At 36.6% G+C, this 23101-nt stretch overlaps 1 protein-coding gene across 1 annotated transcript; it reads left to right on the top strand.

The window, feature by feature from the left end:
• The first annotated feature begins 1729 nt into the window (after positions 1-1729).
• Positions 1730-22743, top strand: HEPACAM2 (HEPACAM family member 2). Its single transcript, XM_062567747.1, is given in 10 exon segments — positions 1730-1760; positions 1763-1798; positions 7310-7660; positions 9014-9298; positions 16010-16306; positions 19170-19295; positions 19380-19404; positions 19529-19566; positions 20895-20968; positions 22627-22743. Coding segments are annotated over 10 exon segments (1380 nt in total).
• Positions 22744-23101: the final 358 nt, after the last annotated feature.

The following is a 23101-nucleotide window of genomic DNA, read 5'->3' as shown; positions in this document are numbered from 1 at the left end:
GTTCTGGCTATCATTGAAAATAACATTCTTAGTTATTTCTGCACAAAATCTCTAGTGAATTTAACACAAAGTTATTAGTAATAACTAAAAATAGCTGAAACACCAAATTATTCAGAATATTATTACCACAAATAAAGTTGCTTTAATACAACTTTAATGTGGTTGCGTCCATTAAAAATAAATACGTGAGCTTTGATTTGTATTAAATCTAAATGCTATTTAACAATCAGTACAAACTAGAATTCTATAGAAAAAATAAATTCTATAGAAAAAAGCTCAGGTTTTATAAAAAGTTAAAGATACGACATGCCTAGCCTACAGTTCAGTGGATTAAACAAAGATTATAATCAACAGCATTCAGGAGGAGCAGGAGAATAGATGCTTGAAGCCCCTGGGAGTATGTAAAATGTCCTCTTCATCTGCTAGCTCACGTGGGCAATGACATCATTTCTGCTGGGATCACTGTTGTATATACTTCTGTTGCTTTGAAATAACTCACGTATTTCTTACTTTTGATTATATGAAGTTGCTAAAAATTCTGGAAGGTTCTGGAAATTTTCATCTTTTAACTTCAGTAAAATTCAGAGGTTGCTTAGCACCTTGCAGGACCCCTGCTCTTAACACCGGCACAGGCACATAGTAGGTGGGAGAAGGAGATGACTCCTTGCAATCAATCCCTCCTACACAAGGCAGGATACAGTATAGCCTTAGATTTGTTAATCCATAATAGTCTGCCTAAGTGCTGTACAGTGAAAACTTAAAGTGTGTTTTTCTATGGATAAACTATCTCTGTTGATGCAAATATTTGCTGTTGCAGACTGTTACTGCACACACAACTCTGGGAGGGTTGCCTGGTTTGGTGCTGATTAGATTTGTACACTGAGTGACAGCTTTGGACAAATCCAAAGCATACATTAATTTTAATATTAATTTAAACTTATGCTAGTTACTGCAGAATAAACAGTAATAAGCAGCTAACTCAACAGCTTTAGTAATTTGTCCACTTTACCTAGAGGATTTTTTATTAGAAGATTCCTGATAGACCTTTCACATTACACACATGTAAGGGAACAAAATCATCTCTGAGTAAGCATGTTAAGGAAAAACCTTGAAAAAGTTACAGGAAAAAAGCACTAGAAAGAGGGAAGATTTACCATTTTCCTAGCTACTATGTTATCTATTATCCTTTTTTTTTTAAAAAAAAAAAAAAAAAGTTTTAGGCAAGGCTCTGTAATAGCTGTTTAATATTACATGTTAATATAACAGAAAATGAGTGTGTCACTGGAAAAGACATCTGAAAAAAAGGTATGAACACTGGGATCTCATTTGAAATAAGTAGAATAATGTAACAGCACAGCAGTTCTTTTATGTCACTGTGTAACTATATGACATTAATACCTATCTAACATGTACAATGTGAACATTCACTTATTTTTATTAATTCAGAGTGCTTCATATTCTGCACCTCATTTATTATATTCTGTGTCATATTTGCGGTGACTGTACTGGGGAAGGGTTATGATAAAGTCAGAGGCAATGAGGATGGGTACTAATCTAACAGGTGCTCCACTCCCTTTGTTCTTTGTATACACATATTCAAATCACACAAGGCAGGGGACAGGATAGGGCCTGTTAACTCATTGCTGATTTTCCTAGCAAATAAACCAGCAGCTGCTGGTCCAAGCTCTGACTTAACACTGAGAAGAAGGTGGTATTTGTATGGGACAGGATGCTTTCATGGAGCCCTTTAGCAACTTACTTTGTGACTTACAATGCAAAATATATTTTCTACTTGTAGGTAAGGAACAGTATGAATTGTATTTGATTGTCATTGTGAAAATGTGACTTATTTTTATACTCCTAAACTTAAAGACTTTTTTATTATATTGTCAGATGTTTTATTTTAAGAAAGTAGTCTAAAGGGTTTTAATCAGCAAATGCCACCATTTTGTGAATGGAACTAGAAATTTTTATAAACTGTTGAAACTTAGCACTATACATATCTGTAAATAAAACATTGACATTGACTGTATGTATATATAGTGCCGTTTTTTAGTAAGTAATATATACATGGTACATTCTTTTTGACAAGGCTTGACAGGTTCAGAGCCAAAGTTTATTATAGATGTCACTCATCTCTTTAAAAATGTATGATGTTGTAGTGGTGCTGACTTATTTTTCAGTTCCTATTGTGATGCCTTATAGTTATTAGGTAAAATTTATATTCAATATTTAAATGTATTTGATATTAAAAATAATTTAATCTTTTGATCATATGAAGATGTCTTTTCCATTAATAGTACTTTTGTTCAGTATCTGGGTGCAGTTTTCCTAAACATACATGTTATCTTTGCATTTGGTAAAAAATAGATGTTTATGCATTTTATAGCAATTTCCTGTCAATAAATGTTAGATAAAGTTAAATTTCTACAAACTCCTGTAATTCACTTTTGCTGTACTTAATTGTTTTTTAAATATTAACAGAAGGAATATATAATTTTACAAATTTACTACATCCTCTACTGGTTCATGGGTAAGGACAATTTTTCTCTTATCCTCTCTGTTAGCTTCATACACAGTGAACTATTTTCCTCGATTTTGAGTTAAATACTTTGTAAAGCCCTTTGGTTTCAAAACAGCTACAGTTTTTTATGAAGATTATCAGATTTCTTCTTTAAAAATGAAAACTCTAGTTGATAAAAATACAGTTCTTTATCTGCATTATATCTTGGTTGGACCTTTTCGATTAAAATCCTACAACAAATATTGGTGTGTTCACCAGGAAGTCTCATCTTGTACTCTCACTCAGAACTACAAATTTCTTAGTATGAGAAATGTGTAACTTGTACTTTTTGTCATGGTAGGAATCAGACTCATTGGGGGTGGGATACAAAGCCCACTGAAGACATTGGTTTCAGTGGCTAGAATTAAGTCAAATAGCCAAGCTCAACAAAACCCTCTGTTCAGTGAAAATCCCAAATTCATAAAGATTATGCCTCAGTTCCTCCCTTTAAATGGAGATGAAAATAGCAGAATTCCTGCTCCATATTATCTTTTTTTTCACAAATGAACATATTTGCAAAAATTGTAGAAAGTGTTGCCACTGATTTAATGGCAATTTAGACCAAGTGCAGTATTCTTGGAAAGAGCTTAATGATCGCTCATGTGCAAAGCAGTTGAGAATCCAAACTCACTTTGGCAAGGAGATGTGCGTGTTAAATTCAGAGAATGATAAAACCTCGCTAAGCAGGTTTTGGTTTATGCAGTAAACTCAAAAGTTATGTCATAGTTTTATTTAAACTAAAGCTGCAGCCCTTGTTTTATGTCAACGGTTCTGTTGTGCTTGCTAATACTAGTGATAGCAAAACACAGATCCCTGAGTTACTAATGGAGGTCATTTTGGCACAACCCACTTTGCTTATAGTCATTGTATAAAAACTAGTTTCAGGAATTCCATCCTGACGGAAAAATGCGTATTATATTTAGAAGGCTATAGAGATAGGTTTAAATAATAAGGGATATGTGCCTACCAGATTATTTCTGTTTTTCACTGAGTTTGGCCCCATTGACTTGATTTTACTATTACATTAATTCAAGGATTAGTCATAAGAACCTTAAAAGTAAAAATGTATGAAATTAGTCTGATGTTCCAGACTGCAGGAGATTTGAACTCTGTGAAATCCAGAAGTCACCTGGTATTCCTGCTATAAAACACCAGCTTTTTACTGAATAGCATTATCTGATAACGACTTCTCCAAACTTCGGTCTCTGTTTCCCCTCACCTTTCCCAGCTGTAGGGGAGTTCCCACGTGCTGACTGCACCTTATGAAACCACCTTAGCAGGCTCAGGCTCGGAGTGAACAGCAAAACCCCGGTCGCTCCCAAGCCACTCTTAACGGACTGCAGCCCACTGCCTGGAAAAGGGGAAAACAGCCCTTCTTTTCTGGTCTTTGCAAATGGAATTTCCTTAACTGCAATTCAGAATGTTTTCCTAAGCTCTTAAATGGAGCCACTTTTCTCCACAGATCACCAGGAACCAAGTTAAAGGGTTTTTTTTTACTGTTTCTGTTGGTACGTTTTTTAACTTGATATAAGTAAAATTTTCCAGCTACATTTCTCTTTATTCTCTCTTACTTTGTATGAAATTCTCTCTTATTCTCTATGAAAATGTTTGAGATTCAGCTATGGTGATAGCTTTTATACTGGTGGTTCCCATTATCCCTGTGCTTGCTAGATCTGCTTGTTCTTTGCCAATTTTCTATGCACACAAATCTGAGAATTAAGTTATACATATTTTCTGATTACTATAGCAGCTGTCACTAGCTTCTTGTGCACAGTACAATCAGTTATTGGAAGCTGCATAAACTCAGAAATTGAATAATTTCATGTGTAAAGAGGGAGAAAGGATGTGGCCAGATCTTTCAATTATTCATTTAGAGATTTCCCAGTATTTTCAATTTATAGGACTTGATTTAAAGAGTTTTAAAAGTTCAAATGTATTAGGTGGGCTACATGAAATATATCTTCAACATCAAATATTTTGTGAAGGATTTTGCTGAGGAATTGTGCTTTTTCGGTTTTTTTCACATAGGTAACAACAGTTTAAATCTGATCTGTAATGTAAGGTTTGCAAGGGGAGAATCCACCTCTGAAAAATGTTACAAAAACCAACAAAACTGATCTCCCATTAGCCAGAGTTTAGCAAGTCCCTAAGAGCCATGCACTATTAGAAAATAATGTAAGAACATGAGGCACAAGCATTTTTAGAAAAGGGTAGGAGGAAAGCTTTAATCTGATATGCTTCAGATGCTTCAGATTTTTGATCTAGAAAAAGTTAACATGTCAATATGTCCCTCCTGTCCATCCTCCACTTAAGTCTCTTCATCTCTTTTCTGACACTCTTCCTCCCCTGTGCCATTTTACTCCCATCCGAGCTGGTCCTACACCTTGCTTTCCACACCAGTGTCCATGCAATCAGAAGTCTCGTCTGCCCTCTTCCTCTTTATTTCTGGAGAAAGTGGGTTTGCCAGTCTTTCAGTCATGTTTCAGTTGCTTTATACACATCACCCCTAGAGTGCTCCACCAAGTAGTTACAATAAGCTGTTTCCCTTTGGTTTTCATGCTGGGAACTATCTTTTGTGGTTGATACAATATTGCTCAGCTTCCTGAAATGTGTTCAGGTGGGAGGCAAGAATTAATTAGAATTAGGAGCCAGCTACAAAGTGACTTTTTTATAGGCTTGTAGCCGGCTTTGTATTGACCAGATCTTCCTAGCTGCTGAATTGACAGAATATGACCAGAGATTTCTTCACAAATATATGTTCTTCCTGAAATAGGCTTAGTATCATGGAGGGGTTTTTTTGTTGTTGGGTTTTTTTTTTTTTTTTTTTTTGTGCAGAACCTTCAGACAACATTGCTAGCCACCCAGGACCGAGTCCTCTCCCACACCCCACCATATCTTTTTCTCTGCTCTGCTTCTTTTCATGCCCTCCAAGAGTATCTCTGACATGAATTTCTGGCATTATATATTTCTATGCTGCATCTGTTACCCCCTACCCCTTTTTCATAACCCTACCCTAATCCACAGTCACACAGCACTGTTTTATTTGCATTAGCTCTATCAGCTCAAGCGGTAAACAGCTGTGCAGTGAAATCTGAAGATTCTAACCCAAAAGACATGACATACAGATGCCATATTATTCTACCAAATTGATTTTTTATATCCCTTGCTGTTATATAACCTAAGAAATTAGACACACATGAGCCTTTAACAAACATCTTTTTGTCATAAAGACACATACTATGAAGCTGGGAAATGCAAGAAACAATTATCGATTATATTAATCTTTAGTAGCACAGTTACATACCATTTTTGTCACATAGCTCTCCCTGCTCCCCCTTTTCTCCAAGAGGGTATATGTACTGGTATGCAGGAGAGTTATTTTATTGCAGATAAAACATTGGAAGTGTGTGAAGAATTAGACATTCAGTAGCAGGAGGAGAATGGATGGTACGTGGTGAAAGCAGCTGAATGCTGCCCTGTCAAATGCATTCTTTCAGTCTCCAGTGAGTTCCTATGTGCTGGACAGATTACATAAATCAGTGTACTATGTACATGTAGCTACTGATAGGAGGTTGCCTGTTTCTGGGGTTTTGACTTAGCACTTGCACTTTGCAGAAATGCTGAGTGCTCAAAGCAGTAACTGAAGTCAATTGGAGGTGTATCTTGAACATAGTAAATGCTATTTGTAATTGTATGTGTTTTGAAAAATCCAGGCCTTGATATCTCAAATTGGTAATCCAAAATCAGTGGATACCTTTGCTGTTAATTTTCTTTATGCTTCAAGTCCTGGTCTGCAAAGTCTTATCAATTATACTGGTGTTATGAAATCAATTCATTAATGTCAGTGCTTCATTCCATTGCTACACTTAAGAGTGCCGTGGAAAAGTTCACATAGAAATTGATCACTCAGTCCTAAGAGCAAAATTTTAATAATATGCTATAAATCTAAGGTTGACACAATGAAGACTGATTAGGAAATAAAACATGGGAAAGCAGACAAGGAACTGAACTAGTGGCCATTTTGCACCCTAAAGGAGGCAGGATTCTTGGAGCAGAGGATTAATCATGAAACACAAAATTTTGCTTTTGTCCATATCAACAGCAAACTTTAATTCTGCTGTTTTCTACAACTGGAATAATTGACTTTTGTGATCTAGTATCTGGAATATAGTCTTAAGTGTACTGTGCCTGCAACAATCGTAACTACATATTATTTTATTTGGACAAATTCATGAAACTGTTACTTGTTAGATTCTTCAGTTGGTTTCTCAGTGCAGATGACAAAATAATAGTAAGAAATTTCTCCCTGGCTAACCCCTCCAAAACACAAATTGTGCCTGCAGTCCTAGACAGTTAGACAATGTAAGTTCTAAAAACTAGGACAATTTTAAAGTGAAAGTATTTAAAACTATAAGGCAAATGCACTTTCTCTCATTTTTTGTCAGACTTTTAACAACAGAATGTCCTCTGCCCAGGGATCACAAATATCCTTTGCTGGATATGGAAAGCTTTGGCTTTCCATAAATTTTAAAGCTGGAGCTACATAGCTAGACCAAACTCCACTGAAGCCACTGAGAGTTTTCCTCTTTCTTCCCTGAAATCTGAGTCATAGCCATTAAAAAAAAAAACGTAAACTTTAATTCTTTTTTTCTATGAGAATTTCTCATTTGAATTTTCCAGTGCTCCTACTTGTGGTATGGCTTTGTTTATTTTATTTTTTTTTTTTGTTGCTTCTTTTTTATGCAGGTGTTTGTTCTGCGTTAAAGTTGACGGTACCATCTCATACTATCCATGGTATTGAGGGGCAACCACTCCATCTTATTGTTAACTATAATTTCAACACTACGGCTTCTGAAGTCCAGATTATTTGGCTGTTTGAAAGGCCTCAAACTAATCCAAAATACTTGCTTGGCTCTGTAAATCAGACGGTAGTTCCAGACTTGGAATATCAGCACAAATTTACCCTCATACCACCGAATGCATCTTTGATGATCAATCCATTACATATCAGTGATGAGGGCAATTACATTGTAAAAGTCAATGTCCGTGGAAATAGGACAATAGCTGCCAGTCAAAAGATTCAAGTAGCTGTTGATGGTAAGTTAGTAAAATATAGTATTTTCATTTTGCAAATAAAGTTGCAATAATTTTGAAGTACCCATTCTTAGAATCCAGCTACAATAGTATATAACTTAATCTAACTGGGCATGAGTAAATACTAACAATTAAGTAAGTTATGTTATTTTCTGTAGCTGCTGGGGGAATGATACAATATGTCATCTTCAGACAAAATTAGTACGTTGACTAGTATTTGTCATAAGTAAAAAACTGAAGTATAGAAATCAATAGTTAACATGAAATTAGACAGACTGATAAGAAGTAATGTTTCAAAAGGCTGTACTGTTCTATCAGTCATGAGGATGCATTAACATTCAAGTAGTCTTCTTTCCTGAACAGCCGTTCCCTGAGGAAATTCTGTAGCCATTTGCCAACTCAGGATTTTATTCTGCCTGCAAGTTAGAGGATTGTGCAAAGGTGTCTGTAAGTAAGGGAAGAACACAAGGGAATTTGAGGGGTCAAAATTTGACCCCACCCGTAGGCTCTTGCAGATCACTGTCTTCAGTCCTTTTACTGAAAGATTTGATTGCACTCTACACTCCCTCAGTCAGATAGAAAAGAGCTGACTGGCCCTTCATTCTCTCTTTTATTAGTTTAGATCTTTACTTGGGCCTAGAATGTCTCTTACCTTCTGTAATTATCAAAGGGGAGTCATTGACTGTTGCTGGTGACTTTGTGTCTGTTAAAAAAAAATGCCAGATCTGAATTCTTGAAATACTGAAGTCCACTATTTGTACTCTGTTCTGTCCAGTGGGGATAAGAAAGGAAAATAGAAAAGAATGATCTAAAAGAATGGTAAGACACTATTATAATTTATGGATTGTATGGATGGAGCACTGTAACTGTTGGGCTAGAAATAATTAAATGAATGGCATGTTAGCATGATAAAACTGTAGCTGCCACTAAACTCCCATGCCTTTTCCATTTTGCAATCGTCATCATGACTTGACGAACAGCGTATTTCAGGCATTCTCAGTCTTGAGCAAGTTACATGAGATAATACTGAGGGAGTCGCATACTGTGGGCACTGTCATGCCTTGCACGCTTTCATTTTTGTGGCTGCAGGTAATGTCTTTTGCTCATGAGACAGTGTCCACAGTATGTGACAGTAAAAGAAACTCTAGTTTTATTTAAGTACTTGGAACAATTCTTGAGGTAACCAGATGAGACTTTGGCCCTCTTTTTTCAACTTTTAACCATATTTCACAACCAAAAATTGAAACATGAGTACTTCCCAGAGAAGATGGCTGCTATTTGTATCACCTTGACAGTGAAGACTATAGTGTACTGGCTAGTCACTTTTATAACTCTTCTTATCTATTTACTTTACAGTTCCTGTCACAAAACCAATTGTACATACTGAACCATCTTCAGGGGTAGTGGAGTATGTAGGGAATATGACATTAAAATGTACTGTGGGAAAAGGTACAAGGGTAGTCTACCAGTGGATGAAAAATGGCAAGCGTCTCCCTGCTGGCCCTAATTACACCTTCTCATCAGACAATGCGACACTTTTAATTCTTCCTGTTGTAAAAGAAGACATTGGGAATTACAGCTGTTTGGTATCCAATCCTGTCAGTGCAATGGAAAGCGAGATAATTGCACCAACCATATATTGTGAGTACTTTAAATATTCCTAACTACCTTTGTGTAATTGCTTTGGCCGGAGAGAGTATCTCTAACTATGGCAAATATGCAGTTGAGTCAACATTATATGTATTATTGAAAATAATTTTATTTGTAACAGCTGTAACCTTTTACTTCTTAAAATTACTCTGTGTTATGTAGTTGTTAAGATGGTAGATTTTTGAAGGATTGTTACGGGTGGAATTCCTCATAATCATTTTGAGCCAAAACCTGTTTAATACTTTCATTAATGATATCAGCATAAAGACTGGGAGTATGTCAGTGAGGTTCACCTGTGATATAAAAGTAGGAGGACTGAATGAATTTGAAAAACAGTAGTAGAACTCACTTTCACTATTGCGAAATACAAGGTTATGCAGTTAGAGAACAGAAGCATGAACTTCTGATAAGATGGAGATTTGTATGGAAATAACTGAGCCAGAGAACTTGAGGGATTATGCTGATCACAAGATGTCTGTAAATTGGCAGTGGGATTCAGCCGTGAAAAAGATGCATGTAATTCTAGGGTGTGTTGGCAAAGTATTTCCAATAAATAAGGGGAAAACTAATGCCACATACAAGATGAGACCTTGTTTGTAATACTGTATACAGTTCCAGTGATCCATATTTAAGAACAATGAACTCAGAGAGAACAGAAGACCCTACCTTACAAGAAGAGACCAAAAGAACTCATTTTGGTTTAGCAAAATAAAAGCTGAAAGGAGAAGCGCTTGCTTTCCACATCAAGTGGTAAACATGAGAGAGAAAAAAAAGTTGCATAAAGAATAGTGTTGGCAGAAGACTAAACCCTGAACTAGCCATGAATGCATTTGGAACAGAAACTAGATGCTAACTATGGTAGTAAGGAGATTCTGCAAAAGCTCTGCAAATTGCTTTTACAATGGACTTGACAAATTCATGAATGTGATTCTATGATATGATGGTTCACTATAGTGGAAGATTGAATTTAGTGGTACAAGAAGTCCATTCTTATGTTCCAAAGGTTTTCCTTAATTCCATTAAAAGGTTACATGCTGATTCCTACAAAATTCAGAGATGCTAACAGTTTGGGTTTCAGAACTATTCATTATTTTACTGTTGTTATTGTTCACTACCTATTTGCATGGGTGCCTAAAGAGATAGCACTGTGGAAACTGCAATCATTTAATCGTTTTAAGAGAAACAAGTTCTGTAAGTAGTTTGAACTCAGTAGTTTAGGTAAAATACAAGAAAGAGTGCCAGGCTGCTACATTGCTTGAGATTGTCTCTTCCTTTTTCACACAGGATGAGAGATTTGTGTGCCTCTAAACCCTTTTTCTCCAGCTATATTAGTCTAATGAAAGAATTTTTTTTTCTGCTGAAGTACGTTGTTCTTCAACACACTTAAAAAAGAAGATTCTCAATTCAGATTTAATTTTGTCTTTATGACAAGGTAGCTCTTTGGACAACTTGCTTACAGACATTTATGGGTGAGGATAAGAGAAGAATCAGATTGGAGATTCCTGTTAGGCGGATCTAACAACCCAATTCCAAGCTCCTGCCAGTACCCCCCAGTCAAAAGGTGTCATTCAAGTGACAGGATAAAGATTAGACCAGTAGCATCACCAAAGAATTCCATAATAGGCCATGATGATTAGGCTATGACAGCCTGAAGTAGTGCTAATATCATTGCTTACAGGACACTGGTGTGACTTATTCTGAGAGTTTTCTGTTGGTGGTTTTTAAGGTATCTGTTTAAATGAGTTCTAAGCAAACTGATATGTTTATATTTAGCTAAAAAGAACATTGTTGATTTTTAAGGTCTTTAAAACATATAAAAAACACCTGAGAAACTCTAACTATGAATGTAGATTGAGTTCATTGATGGAATGAATTAGAGGAGACAAAAGATTGGTTTAATCTCAGATGAAACATCAACAATTATGCTTTAAATCTTAGAAAGGGCACTCTCACTTTGTTCCTTATCCCTCCTGTAATGTCAACTCCCAGTGCCTCCATGATTTGCAAGTAACACATGCTATGTGTGTGGTGTGTGACCTTGCCAGGCTATAATCTTCATGTCTTTAGGGGTCGAAGTGTCCTTTACAGTGGAGAAGAGCTGCAAGTAGGCAGGTGAGGATTTACTTTGCCATCATACCAGCCTTGTTCAGGTATAACCATTTTACCTAATAGCATAGCACAGCTGGCCCAATGTGAGGAATGGGATGGGATGTGTCCATGCTCACTCCTGCCTTTGCCTGGCTCTGTGATATTGCAAGTGATAGATAGCTCATGCCTTACACTTGGTATGAGGTAGCTACACCTCTCACTAAGTCATATTTTCCTTCTCCTTCTTTTTCTCTGATTAACCATTCTGCTATTTATTTACTTTTATTATAAGTTGGAAGAATCTGATGGGAGGTATGGGCGTCTGGCATCTAGAGGGGGGTCTATACATAGCACCAGGAAAGGATAAACAAGTTATGTCCAAATTATGAAAACTAAGAAGGACTTTGTTAGGAGAAAGCTGATCACTTAGGTGCAGCTTAGACAAATGACAGCAGTGCAAACGTGGTGAAGGAACTGCAGAAAAGTGTCTGCATAGATGCAAATTGACCTTCCATTCGCATTAGCTGGAGGACTCATGATAAAATGCTCTGCAAGGAAATAACCAGTAGTGATGGAGTATTAATGTCCCTTTAATACTAATAATAATAAAAAATTCTTTCCTCCAAGGAGCACATCTGCTGTTGTACAGTCTCAGCTCACCTAAGTGCTTAAGGTGCTAAGAATGAGAGCTGCATACGTATCAATGTGCTGCCTGTATTGCTTTCCTCTCTTTAATAAAATATGAATGGGCCTTCTATGCCTCTCCCTTCAAAAAGCAGCTACACAAAATATTGGAACACTATATCCAGCACGACATGACAGTCTCTCACACATCAGATTAGGCTAGATAAATATCTTTTACTCTCGCAACCATTCTGACTTTTCTGTTAATTTGTGGCAGTCTGTTCAGCATTCGGATTTCTGCTTTGTTGCATGCACAGTTTGCTCCAGAGAGCGTTTTGCACTGATGGGTGTCTGGGACGCTTGCTGTCACAAGCTGTGTGCTCTTTAGTCTCACTTCTTGTACTGCTTCCTCTCTTCTCCCTCACTGAACTACATGTATTTTCCTACAGATTTGAAAAATCATTCCAGGTTCTGAAATGAAAATCTGTTTTCAACCTATTGTTTTGCAGAACTTTAAAAAGTTATTTCAACATTCAAATTTCTAGAACTTTTCTCTGAGTGATTTTGATATACTAAAATATTTTGAGATTCAGTTTTTCTCCACATATGGAAATATTCTTAAAAGGATTTACATTTCCAGAAGGTGCTTTTAATTCCATCAGAACTGAGGGTTTGCTTTGTGCATAATTTAAAATCCAAAGAAAATATTAAAGGAAAACAATGCAATATTGAAAGACTGCGACACCTGAGGTGCTACCCCTGTTCAAATCAGTAATGGGAGTGAGGATCTTGCTTCTTGAGCTCTATTAAGTCCCATCATTCAGGTCCAGCGCTGCCGGCAGAGGCAGTTTGTCTTCCATCAACCAGTTGTCAATAACAATCCAGAACAGGCCCCAGGATCTCTGTGTGCCATATGCCATTGCTGCGGGGGAGTTACTGTAAGTGGTAAAAAAAAAGGTCACTCACAGTAAATACCTGCCATCTGCTTGGAAACTGTAACAGTCTCATGGTGATAGGAGCAATTAGAAATATTCCCACAGAGCAGTAAATTGTTACTCAGAACAGGTGATTTATTACTTTACAAGTCATTTAGTTAACTGGCTTTACTGAGACAAGAGACTCGTTTCTGTTGAGAATGATACTGCAAAGGAGAAGTAGAACTGCCTGATCCACGAAGGCAATTATTCAGCTTTTTCACTGAGAATCAAAAGTGTTTAGTTTTGTTTGTCATTTTTCATTAACCTTTTTTCACTTCTCCATTTACTCTAATGATAGGGCACCACAGAACATTATTATTGCAGTATCTTGATCCAGAAATACATTATTTCAAGACTGGAAGAAGCTGCTGTTATAGAGGCTGTAACAGAAACTGCTGTATTGTGGTGATGGAGTTGAATTTAATAGATTAAGTGGGATTTCCTTCCTCTGGACTTCAAAAAGCTAGAATACATTTAATCCTAGAGAGGAAACTGTCAATCATCTGCTTTTCAGAACCATCCTCATATCAAGAATGACAACATCCTTTAATGAAACTAGAGATGCGTCTCAAATCCTAATATTTAGGTATTACAGTGGTGTACAGATGTCTAGGAGGAGGCAAAAATCTGATACAAGCACGGCAGAAGGGTTACTTGATGCTTGTCCTAATTTTTTCAAGGAATGCTGCTTTTCAGACCTTGCCAAGATTTCATTATTTCTTTTTTTGTTGACATACTTCCAGTGCATGTTGGAGTTCTGATAATGGTTTCTTTTGATTTGCGGCTTTCATACTGAAATGTAATTATGCTTTAGTGTTGCTTGTTTATGCTGCACTGTCATGGTATTAATATAAAAGCAGAAGTCAGTTCTGACTCTTTTGCAGTGAGGGAACACGGGAGACCAGTCAGATATTTCTACAGTTAATTTCTATTCACATATAGCAGTGCTTATATTATCCTTGAAAATAAAAGCTAATAACAGAAAGAACAGTTGGGCAGGAGGAACCCAAAAAGTAAAAAAGTGAGTTCCTCCCTATAAATGATGCACGAGGGCTTTCATTTATGAAAAAGTCACTGCTCAGTATGGCCCCTTCCCTTCCCATCCAAAACAAGGAAAATGTTTTGCTGTTACCTCTAAGCCTCTGCTGGTGTACTGAAAGGCCTCCTCGTGCAGAGAAAAAAGTTCACTCGGAGTGAAATCAGCTAGGTGAAAGGTTTAGTAGTGATGGCTTTGCAGTTTCCTGAAGCATTTATTACTGTGTGGTGAACCGATTCTTGGATACAGTAGAGCTAATGACGCAGGAACGACAGAGCCCGTGATCAACGAGGAGCCCTGCGTCTCAGCACCTAGGTTTTTAAAAATGCCTTGATTCTTCCCAGTGCCCCCTGCAATATAGTTTGGAGCAGTACTGAGTCACAACGTAGAGACTCTGGTTTGTATTTTCCAGTTCAGTATTAGGCATGATGTTAGGCTTTCCTTAAAATGAAACTGGAAGAAGCTTACCACTAAGAAATAAGTAAAGAAAATGGAAGTTTGACAAGTTTAGATTGTGAAATATGAGCATTTATTTAAAAAGGAACTAAAACGAGCTTGCAGTGTGATAGCCTACATTCTCTTTTCAAAATCTACATAAATAAAGAAGAAAAAAATGCACAGAGAAAACCATGTGGTGGTTGCCTAAGTGTTGTTGAAAAATAAATCAATCTCAACAATAAGACAAACACGAAATAAATACAATGTGTGTGTTTTAGAGGCTAATGTCAGCCTGAAATTCCTGGTAAGAAATGGAGTCTGAAACATGACAGTATTTCCGTTAATGCAGCAGGAAATTTTGCATTCAAAACCAGCTGTACTATTTTAATATTTCCAGTCAATCATAGGAAGGTGGAGTATTACTTGATAAGGCCATCTAGAATACACATACTATTGCATTACCAGCCTTTTTGCTCTATCATTCTGTGCGAGCCCCTTGGCAGAGCTTTGTCACAGAGATGACTCCTGTTCACTCCGCATATTTTCTTCTGGCTTCTTGTGGCATCTGTTAATATTAGGTTTGTACATTTTAAGTTATGCATGTAAGCCCTTAGGGTATTATCAACATTAAAGTGATCAGTTCTTTGGATTGAAAAAGATAATTTAATAAAGCACATTTCAATTATTATAGTCTCTACGTTATATTTTTCATACTTAGATCTGTGTAAAAATAGATTAAAGGTGTAAAAAAAACTAAGATCCTCAATGATTATTAAAAATAGTACAGGAAATATTACCATACTTAAATATATTATTTCTCTTCTCATTTTCCTATGAAGATACCCAGAAAATACTTGCCTGCTTAAATTTCTGAGTGACAAACACATGGCTATTGGACAATATATGTCTCTTCTGATTATATTAGCTGCAGAAGCCTAACTTTCTTTAGGCTCAAAGGCTTGCTCTTGAAAGAAACTGAAATGTTGGAATAATTGAAGCCCACTAAATGCTCTCTCTGTCTCATACCTGTAGTATAATTCCACAAGTAATTATTATACTGCAAAGTGTTAGAGTAGATGCTTATATATGTCAAGGTTAATTTGCTCACTTTCAAATGTTCACAGAAAGGAATTACACCAATAAGCTTGGTATTTAAGTATAAAGGGTCAAATACACCCATGGAAAGAACTGCTCCTTTACCTCACGCCTCTTCCAACTACTCTTCAGTTTTCTTTATTTTTATCATAATAAACAATGCGTAGACCTGTGCTGTTTCTCTAAACAGCAATTAGATCAATATTAAGTGGGTGTAGTCTGAGATAAACTTAGTACAAATCACATTATTGTACTAAAAACCTTTTAACTGAAATAATTGAGTTTAATTACAGCCCTTCTGAAGGCTAGCCTAATTAAAAAATTCTAAGTTAAAAGTTACATGTTAAATTCTACGTTAAAAATTGCATGTATGTTAAAATACCTTCCTTAAATATCTACTTTGTTTTTAATTTTCCACTATGGTTTCTTTTTTCTTCAATGCAGATGGACCTTATGGACTTAGAGTTAAATCAGATAAAGGTCTGAAGATAGGGGCAGTGTTTACAGTTGACGTAGGAGAAGCTATACTGTTTGATTGCTCAGCTGATTCAAATCCACCAAATACTTACTCGTGGATTCAGAGGGCTGATAATACCACCCATGTAATCAAATATGGACCCCATCTGGAAGTTACATCTGATAAAGTGGCCCAGAAGACAATACATTACATGTGCCGGGCTTTCAACAACGTGACCGGAAAACGAGACGAAGCTCACTTCACAGTGATCGTTACTTCTGTAGGTAAGAACATGAATTAATTGCTAAGCAAATGCAGCATTTGAGCGAAGTGTCCACCCCAGAAGGAGGAAGTCATTCTTAGAGAGTATATATGAGAACCAAGTCCTGATACCAATGAAGTAAAAGGGCCATGGGGGGGGGGGGGGTCGAGGATTTATCCTGTGTGTGTCACGGCTTGCAATGGCTTACCCTTGTGTGTCATGGCTAAGATGCTGGACTTTTGTAGGAGTTTGACACTAAAACTCATTTGGCCATTTGGAGCTTTATTGCTGGAGTAGAAATACTTTCTCAATAGGCAAACTTCATCAGGACCAATTAATATGCAGATTATATATTTCTTACTCTATTTTTTTACTCTGTACCTTTAAAAATGAAAAGATAAAGATAAAAATAAAGATAAAGATATTTTTATATAAAATCTTATATAAAATCTTATATAAAATCTTATATAAAATAAAGATAAAGATAAATGGAGATGATGATGAATGCCAAGTTAGGCCCTTCCTACCATAGCCAGGTTTTGTCCAAAGCTCTCTGTGTCACTCTTAGGAGCTATGAGTCTTAGGGCTGTTAGGTGGTCAATACATAGGATAGTTTCATGCACACATCACTGATCAAAGTAACCAGGCAGAGACTAACAGCAATGACGGTCCTTTAATACTTTTCCAGTGTGATTAGCAATGATAAGAATCTTAGTTTAATGTATGATAATAATACAAGCTGTATTTGCAGTGCTGCTAAATGGTTTTATTACGATCTGCTGGTAAACAAAACAGAGTCTTCATTTTTTAGAACCTATGAGTTTACTGCTAAGTCCTACTGAATCCATGTCTCTTTTATTTCTCTTCCATTATAAGTTCAGTTCCTGCACCCAATTGTGCCTATGTTAAATAGCAACACAGCTTTTTTTTTTTTTTTTTTTTTTTTTTTGGGGGGGGGGGGGCGGGGAGAGAAACAGAAATCTCCAAGAAAAGCACATAGTAAAGAAGAGGTTGAGGAAGTCTAGTATCTCTTCTTACTAAGGATCAATAGAAGTATTTTCATTTAAGGAACGTATGCTGCTGATGTTCAACAATACCTAATCCATTGCCTTTTAGAAAAAAGAAAAACAAGCAGTTTTGTTTGTTCAGAACAAAGATCTCAGCCATTTGTTGGTGAGATAAACAAGGAGAGCAGATGTCCATTGTTCAGGCTGACAGACATAAGCATCGCAAATCCATGCAAAGAAATCCATAAGTCCAGCTGGAAAACTGCTGTTCATAGGTATCTCAGCAAAAAATCTGAGCAAAGGAAAGAAATACTGTGAATATATTTGGACCTGAATATGCGTGAACATAATTTATTAGCTTCTGATGGGATTGGAGCAACAATCAGACTATCAGTGATCTGAAAGTCTTTAGGAAAAAAATACAATAGTTCAGTTATCCCTTCCTACTATACAGCTCTTACAGCTAGGAGGATTTCTCTCCCACCTAGCAAAAACTGCTTGAAACAAGTATGAATATCAATGTGTTTCAAACAAGGAATAAACCCGGAGGGAAGGAGATCTGCATTCAGCCATACATACAATAGGGCTGCAGTAATTCTAGGAGTTACAAATACTGTTGTCTTGACCTCCATTCCTGTGACCAGCCACTGGAGTGTGCTGTCCTCAGCCTTCAAGTAGCTACTAATGGCATAATAACAGAAAGGGTCCTGTCTGTACATTGAACAACCTTAAATGTAGAATGGATCAAACTATGAACTTTCATAAATCATTGGCTCTGGGCTATTCCAACTATAATCTGCACTAGTTTCTTTTTCCCCCAAAAAGGCATTCTCTGCTTTCAACTGATGGGTTTCAGCTTCAAAAATTAATTGCTTGATCACTATGATTACAATTCTTTATTCTTTTGGCAAAGCCAGGGTAAAAACACTGTACTTCACAATCTTAGGCATACAGTTATAATATTAGAGACTATACTCAATCATATTTGCTGCTGTGTTGTAGCTTGTATACCACTATCTTTGTGATAGTTGCACTTGATGAGGTATTTCATTTTATTTATTTAAGCAAGTGCAGACAATCTGAGAGACTGATAGCATTTTTTCCAGGGACCAACAAACTACCTTTTCATGCACAGACAGGAAAATGTGTATAACACGGGGACTGCTAGTTAGATACAACAGACTAACTCCAACCATTCAGAAGACCTAACTACCCATAGAGAAAGGAAGAACCACATCATTACATGTAGAATAAGGATCTACACTGAAAGCCAAACACTGAAACAGCATGGAGGCTATTCATGTATAATCCTTGTGAGGAGCTGCATTACATCTGATATGCTTGTGAAATGCATGTGGGCATGCACTGTGTATTGTTGAGGTGGCTCTACTACATACCCCCGAGTATTAGTCCTACTGTTATACAATCCACATTAGGCTTACATATTTCTAAAGTTGGAAAAATTGTACCACATAACTCATTGCTTATGAGCCATACTCAGGCAGAACCCTAGCCCCTTCCCTCTAGAAATCGGGGAGCCTGTTGCCTTGTGTCTCCAGTAGGTCTAAGGGAGCCCCAGCGAGAAGGGAGAAGCTACTAACTGAAGAGCAGCTATTCTATCAAGAAGTAAAACATACAGAGACATAAAACAGGGAGACATATAACAATGTCTATAAAATCATTACCAATTCACAATAACCAAAATTTTATATCTATTTTACATAAATATATATATATATTTTTATATATATAGTGTGTGTGTATATATACATACAATTTTGCAAGCTTCAGATGAATTCAAGGTGCATTTTTCTGTGTCATAATAGCACATTATACAGAGCAGGAGACTAAACACAGTACTCATCTTCCTTGACACAGGATTGGAGAAGCTGGCTCAGAAAGGAAAATCTTTGTCATCTCTTGCAGTAGTAACTGGAATTTCATTACTTTTGATCCTAGTTATGGCCTTTCTATTCTTATGGAAAAGATACCAGCCCTATAAAGGTATGTAATGGTTAAGCACCTTCCAGCTATTCTTTTGCAACATTAGAGCAAAAAGAATGATTTTTCTTTTTCTCCTCTTTTCAGTGATACAACAGAAGCTGCAGAGTAGGTATGAAACTAAATCATTTGTACGTCTTGCAGTCATTTCCACCAAGAGAATTGTGTTTTTTTCATATTAATTTTCTTTCCTTAGCCAGTGACATCAATCTGAAAATCATGTTTATGTTTTCTAGGCCAGAGACTGATTACAGAAAGGCACAGACATTTGCAGGTAATACGAATGAAAGAGATGTGAGCATAAGGTCAAATTCCATTTCTGCAAAAATGAGCGTCTCTGGATACAAAAAGAAGGAAGGAAAGGAAGGGAGTTGTATTTTGAACTACGTTGTAAACACTCGTGTTAGCTGACTTAAGATAAGACCAAAATGATGACACATCAGCACGGGTGTAGCTCTTGTCTGGAGTTCACACCAGTATGTACATAGCCTGTTGGTTTGAATTCAAGCTTAATCCAAGATAAAACGCATATTTGCCTGTATCTGTATCTGTCCAAGAGGATCTAAATTAGTATTATTATGGTATAGCAGTGAGAGATAAATACCATGAGAGAACAACTCTTCTGAATGTTCCTGGCACCAAGCAATTCCAAAATTCTGAAATGATAATACATTATACTGTATATGCTTTAGTCGCTACTCAGTTCTGTGCTGCTACTCTCTAAGTCATCTGGTCCCAGTGTGCTTTTGTCACTGTTTCTTTTCCCTTCATAATCCTTCCGACATAATCCTGGAAGGGAGAGGCTGGAAACACACCATCCTGCACTGGAGTGGCACTTTTCTCCCCATCCCTTCCCTGACAAAGCACCACAGCTGCACTCTGCATAGAAGATAGGGAAATTTATGGCACCTAGGAAGGTAAAAAAAAAAATCTGTAGCATAGAGAGTGCTTCACACCAGCAAGTGTTACAAGAGGAGAGAATCCCAATGCTGTCTTTAGTGCTGCAGGCTGTACCACAGAGTGAAGTTCCAAGACACTACTAAGAGTCTCAGATCTCCTGGACAGTGGCAAGTTAATGAGGGTAGAGAAAGAGACCCCCTACCCAAACTACAGATTGTATCTGAAGTCCCAGGTACATTTTGTCAACTGGTTTAATATTGTGACACTAGTAACATGATCTCTTTTCTATCTCAGGATACCTGGAGCTTATGGACTAGGTCCCTTGCCTATTAGGAATGAAAGTAGTTCAGTCTCATGGTCATGGAACGGGCCTTGGTTAGCTGCATGTTTAGTTCTCCAACAAAGAGAGTCCCAATGGCTCTACCAAAACTGTTAATGAAGTTAGTGACTTTGCTTAGTCTGAGGTGTTGAATCCAGCCAAGCACTGTGCAAACTGGCTGTGCAGGTGCCCTACATTGTTCCAAGGCAGAGACAGTTTAGGATGTTGGCAGTGGAATGGTTTAAAGCAGATTAAAAAAACAATATTCAGATGTTTTAAAAATTAGGCCAAATGAGTTTGCTCATCCATATTTAAGCTGCGTCTTCTGGATTCATATTACACATTGATATATTCTTTTAATATTTTGTTTGTTTTAACTTTAGGACATGAAAGTGCTTCAGATGACTTTGGAATATATGAATTTGTTGCTGTTCCTGATCTTGCTGGTGGATCCAGGGTATGTGATTTTACACCATAAACAGATAGTTAGTTTCTTTTTTATTCCTTAAAGAGTACTTAATATCTGTACTAGAATCCTTTTGTCAGTTTGTTCTTGTTGCTCTTTACAGATATTTAAATGGACTATATTCATCACTAGTGTTTCCCAATACTTACTCTTCCTTAGTTATATTATTAATTTGGTATTTGTGTCAACACGGTGCAGCAGGGAACTACTCAAGCTCTAAAGGGAACAATCTCAGTTCAGTTACCCTGTATTAAAAGAACATTGCTAGTTTTGGTTAGATATTTAACACTGAAGCGCTCATGTCAGACAAGCAAATTAATTACTGGGATGCCATTTTTCTTCTTGGCCCTAATATTCTTGCTCACTCAACATGCTCTACATCTTTGACAGTGCAGAAAAGTCTCAAGGGAGTATTTAAATTTTTGGTTGTAAAAACACGCCAACTAAATCTCACTTAACATTTGACAGTTAGTTTCCTGTATTGTGGGGGAAGAAATAGGCACGGGCATTCTGCTGGCAGAAAAAACCCTGCTACATATGCTACTCCTCTGCATTGTGGCTCTGCTGACATTACTCTGTAAGCCATTAGTGATCTTTTTGGTGAGATATAAAACGACAAAGGGAAAATGAGAACTATGCCCACTGAATTTAGGGACAACCGACTGAAACTGAAAAGAAGAAGAACTAAGTGTTTCCAGGGAAAATTTCTGGGAATACAGTGTTGTACATCTGGAGAACACCAGCGTAGTCAAGTAAGGGATGGCTCTTAAACAGGGTCACACAGGGTCACATCAATAGTCATACCTATTTTGTTATTATTATCTGACAGAAACATGACATTTATTAGCCAAAAACTATCACGGATTAATATAATTAATTAAATAATTAATATAAAAATTGAAACGTATATAGAGCTAGAATGTTACAATAAAGGTTAATGGAGAGGATGGAATTTTACAGCACCAAATACAGAAGGCTTTGAGAAAACAGACAAGCCAAACTCTCTGTGAATGTTCATGACTATAGGAGGTTGAAATACAGAGTTCAAGTTCTAAATCATCATGGCCTTAAGTACACTGTGGTATCCCTAGGGCGGAGCATATCAAAAAGTCACATCCTTATTTAAATATCTTGCACAATCAGGGCCTTAGTGAGTCAAGAAATAGACATTGTTGACCAAAACAGCAGAATGGATGTAAAAGCAATGAAATCCATTCTAATTTCCAGTGACAGTTCAAGGAACAGGAGAAACTCCATTGGTTTATGTTCAGTCACTCATATTTATTAAATATTAAATATTATATAAATATTATTATTATTAAATATCACTTTATTAAATATTCCTTTCTTACTTGTGGTACATTAATATAAATACTTCCTATATTAAATGCAAGAGCTTCATCCTAAATCTTTTAAGATGCTAATTGAATTTAAGTTTATTGTTCATTTACTGTAAATATGATGAAAACTTCTTGCCCAAGGTGAAATGTAAACCAATAGAGATGAACTGTTAAAACCACACACAAAAAATGCTAATGGAGAAATGAGGACCTGTGGTTAAAAAAATGTGAAGTTACACTATCAGTTTTGTTTCTGTTGAATCTTTTCCTATTTGTGATTACGGCAGAAATACTGTTTGCTGCTTCTAGGTTTCCAGTCAATCTGTTCCTGGCTCTGACTTCATCTCAGGCCAGGATATGCTTAGTACAGTCTATGAAGTTATTCAACATATTCCTGAGCAGCAGCAGCAAGACCACCAACAGTAAGTTAAAGCCTGTGTAAACTCATATGGTAATTCAAAGACAAATCCTTTTGGGTATGACATAACAAGTTACATTTTGGCAGCTGATGTCTGATTCCAGGGAGAAAAGCAAGAAAAAAGATGTAAGCCACATCTGTTCCCCCATGGTTTCCTACACAATCCCTCAGTTTTTCTCAAGATTCCAATCTGCTGTTTCATCACTCCAATTTTCCCTATGGAAAAAAAAAAAAAAAAAAAAAAAAAAAAAAAACTAAGATCCTCAAATATAGGATTTCAAATTAAAATTTCCAAATTTTCCAAATTCTTTAAGACACTGATACCTCAGCACTTCCCATTGAGTAGTTTAAATCTTCAGTCCAAAG

This window comes from Rhea pennata, chromosome 2 (genome assembly GCF_028389875.1).
Source record: "Rhea pennata isolate bPtePen1 chromosome 2, bPtePen1.pri, whole genome shotgun sequence".
Classification (NCBI taxonomy): Eukaryota; Metazoa; Chordata; class Aves; order Rheiformes; family Rheidae; genus Rhea; species Rhea pennata.
Note: the sequence above shows the minus strand (reverse complement) of the source record. Positions and strands in the feature narration are given on the sequence as shown.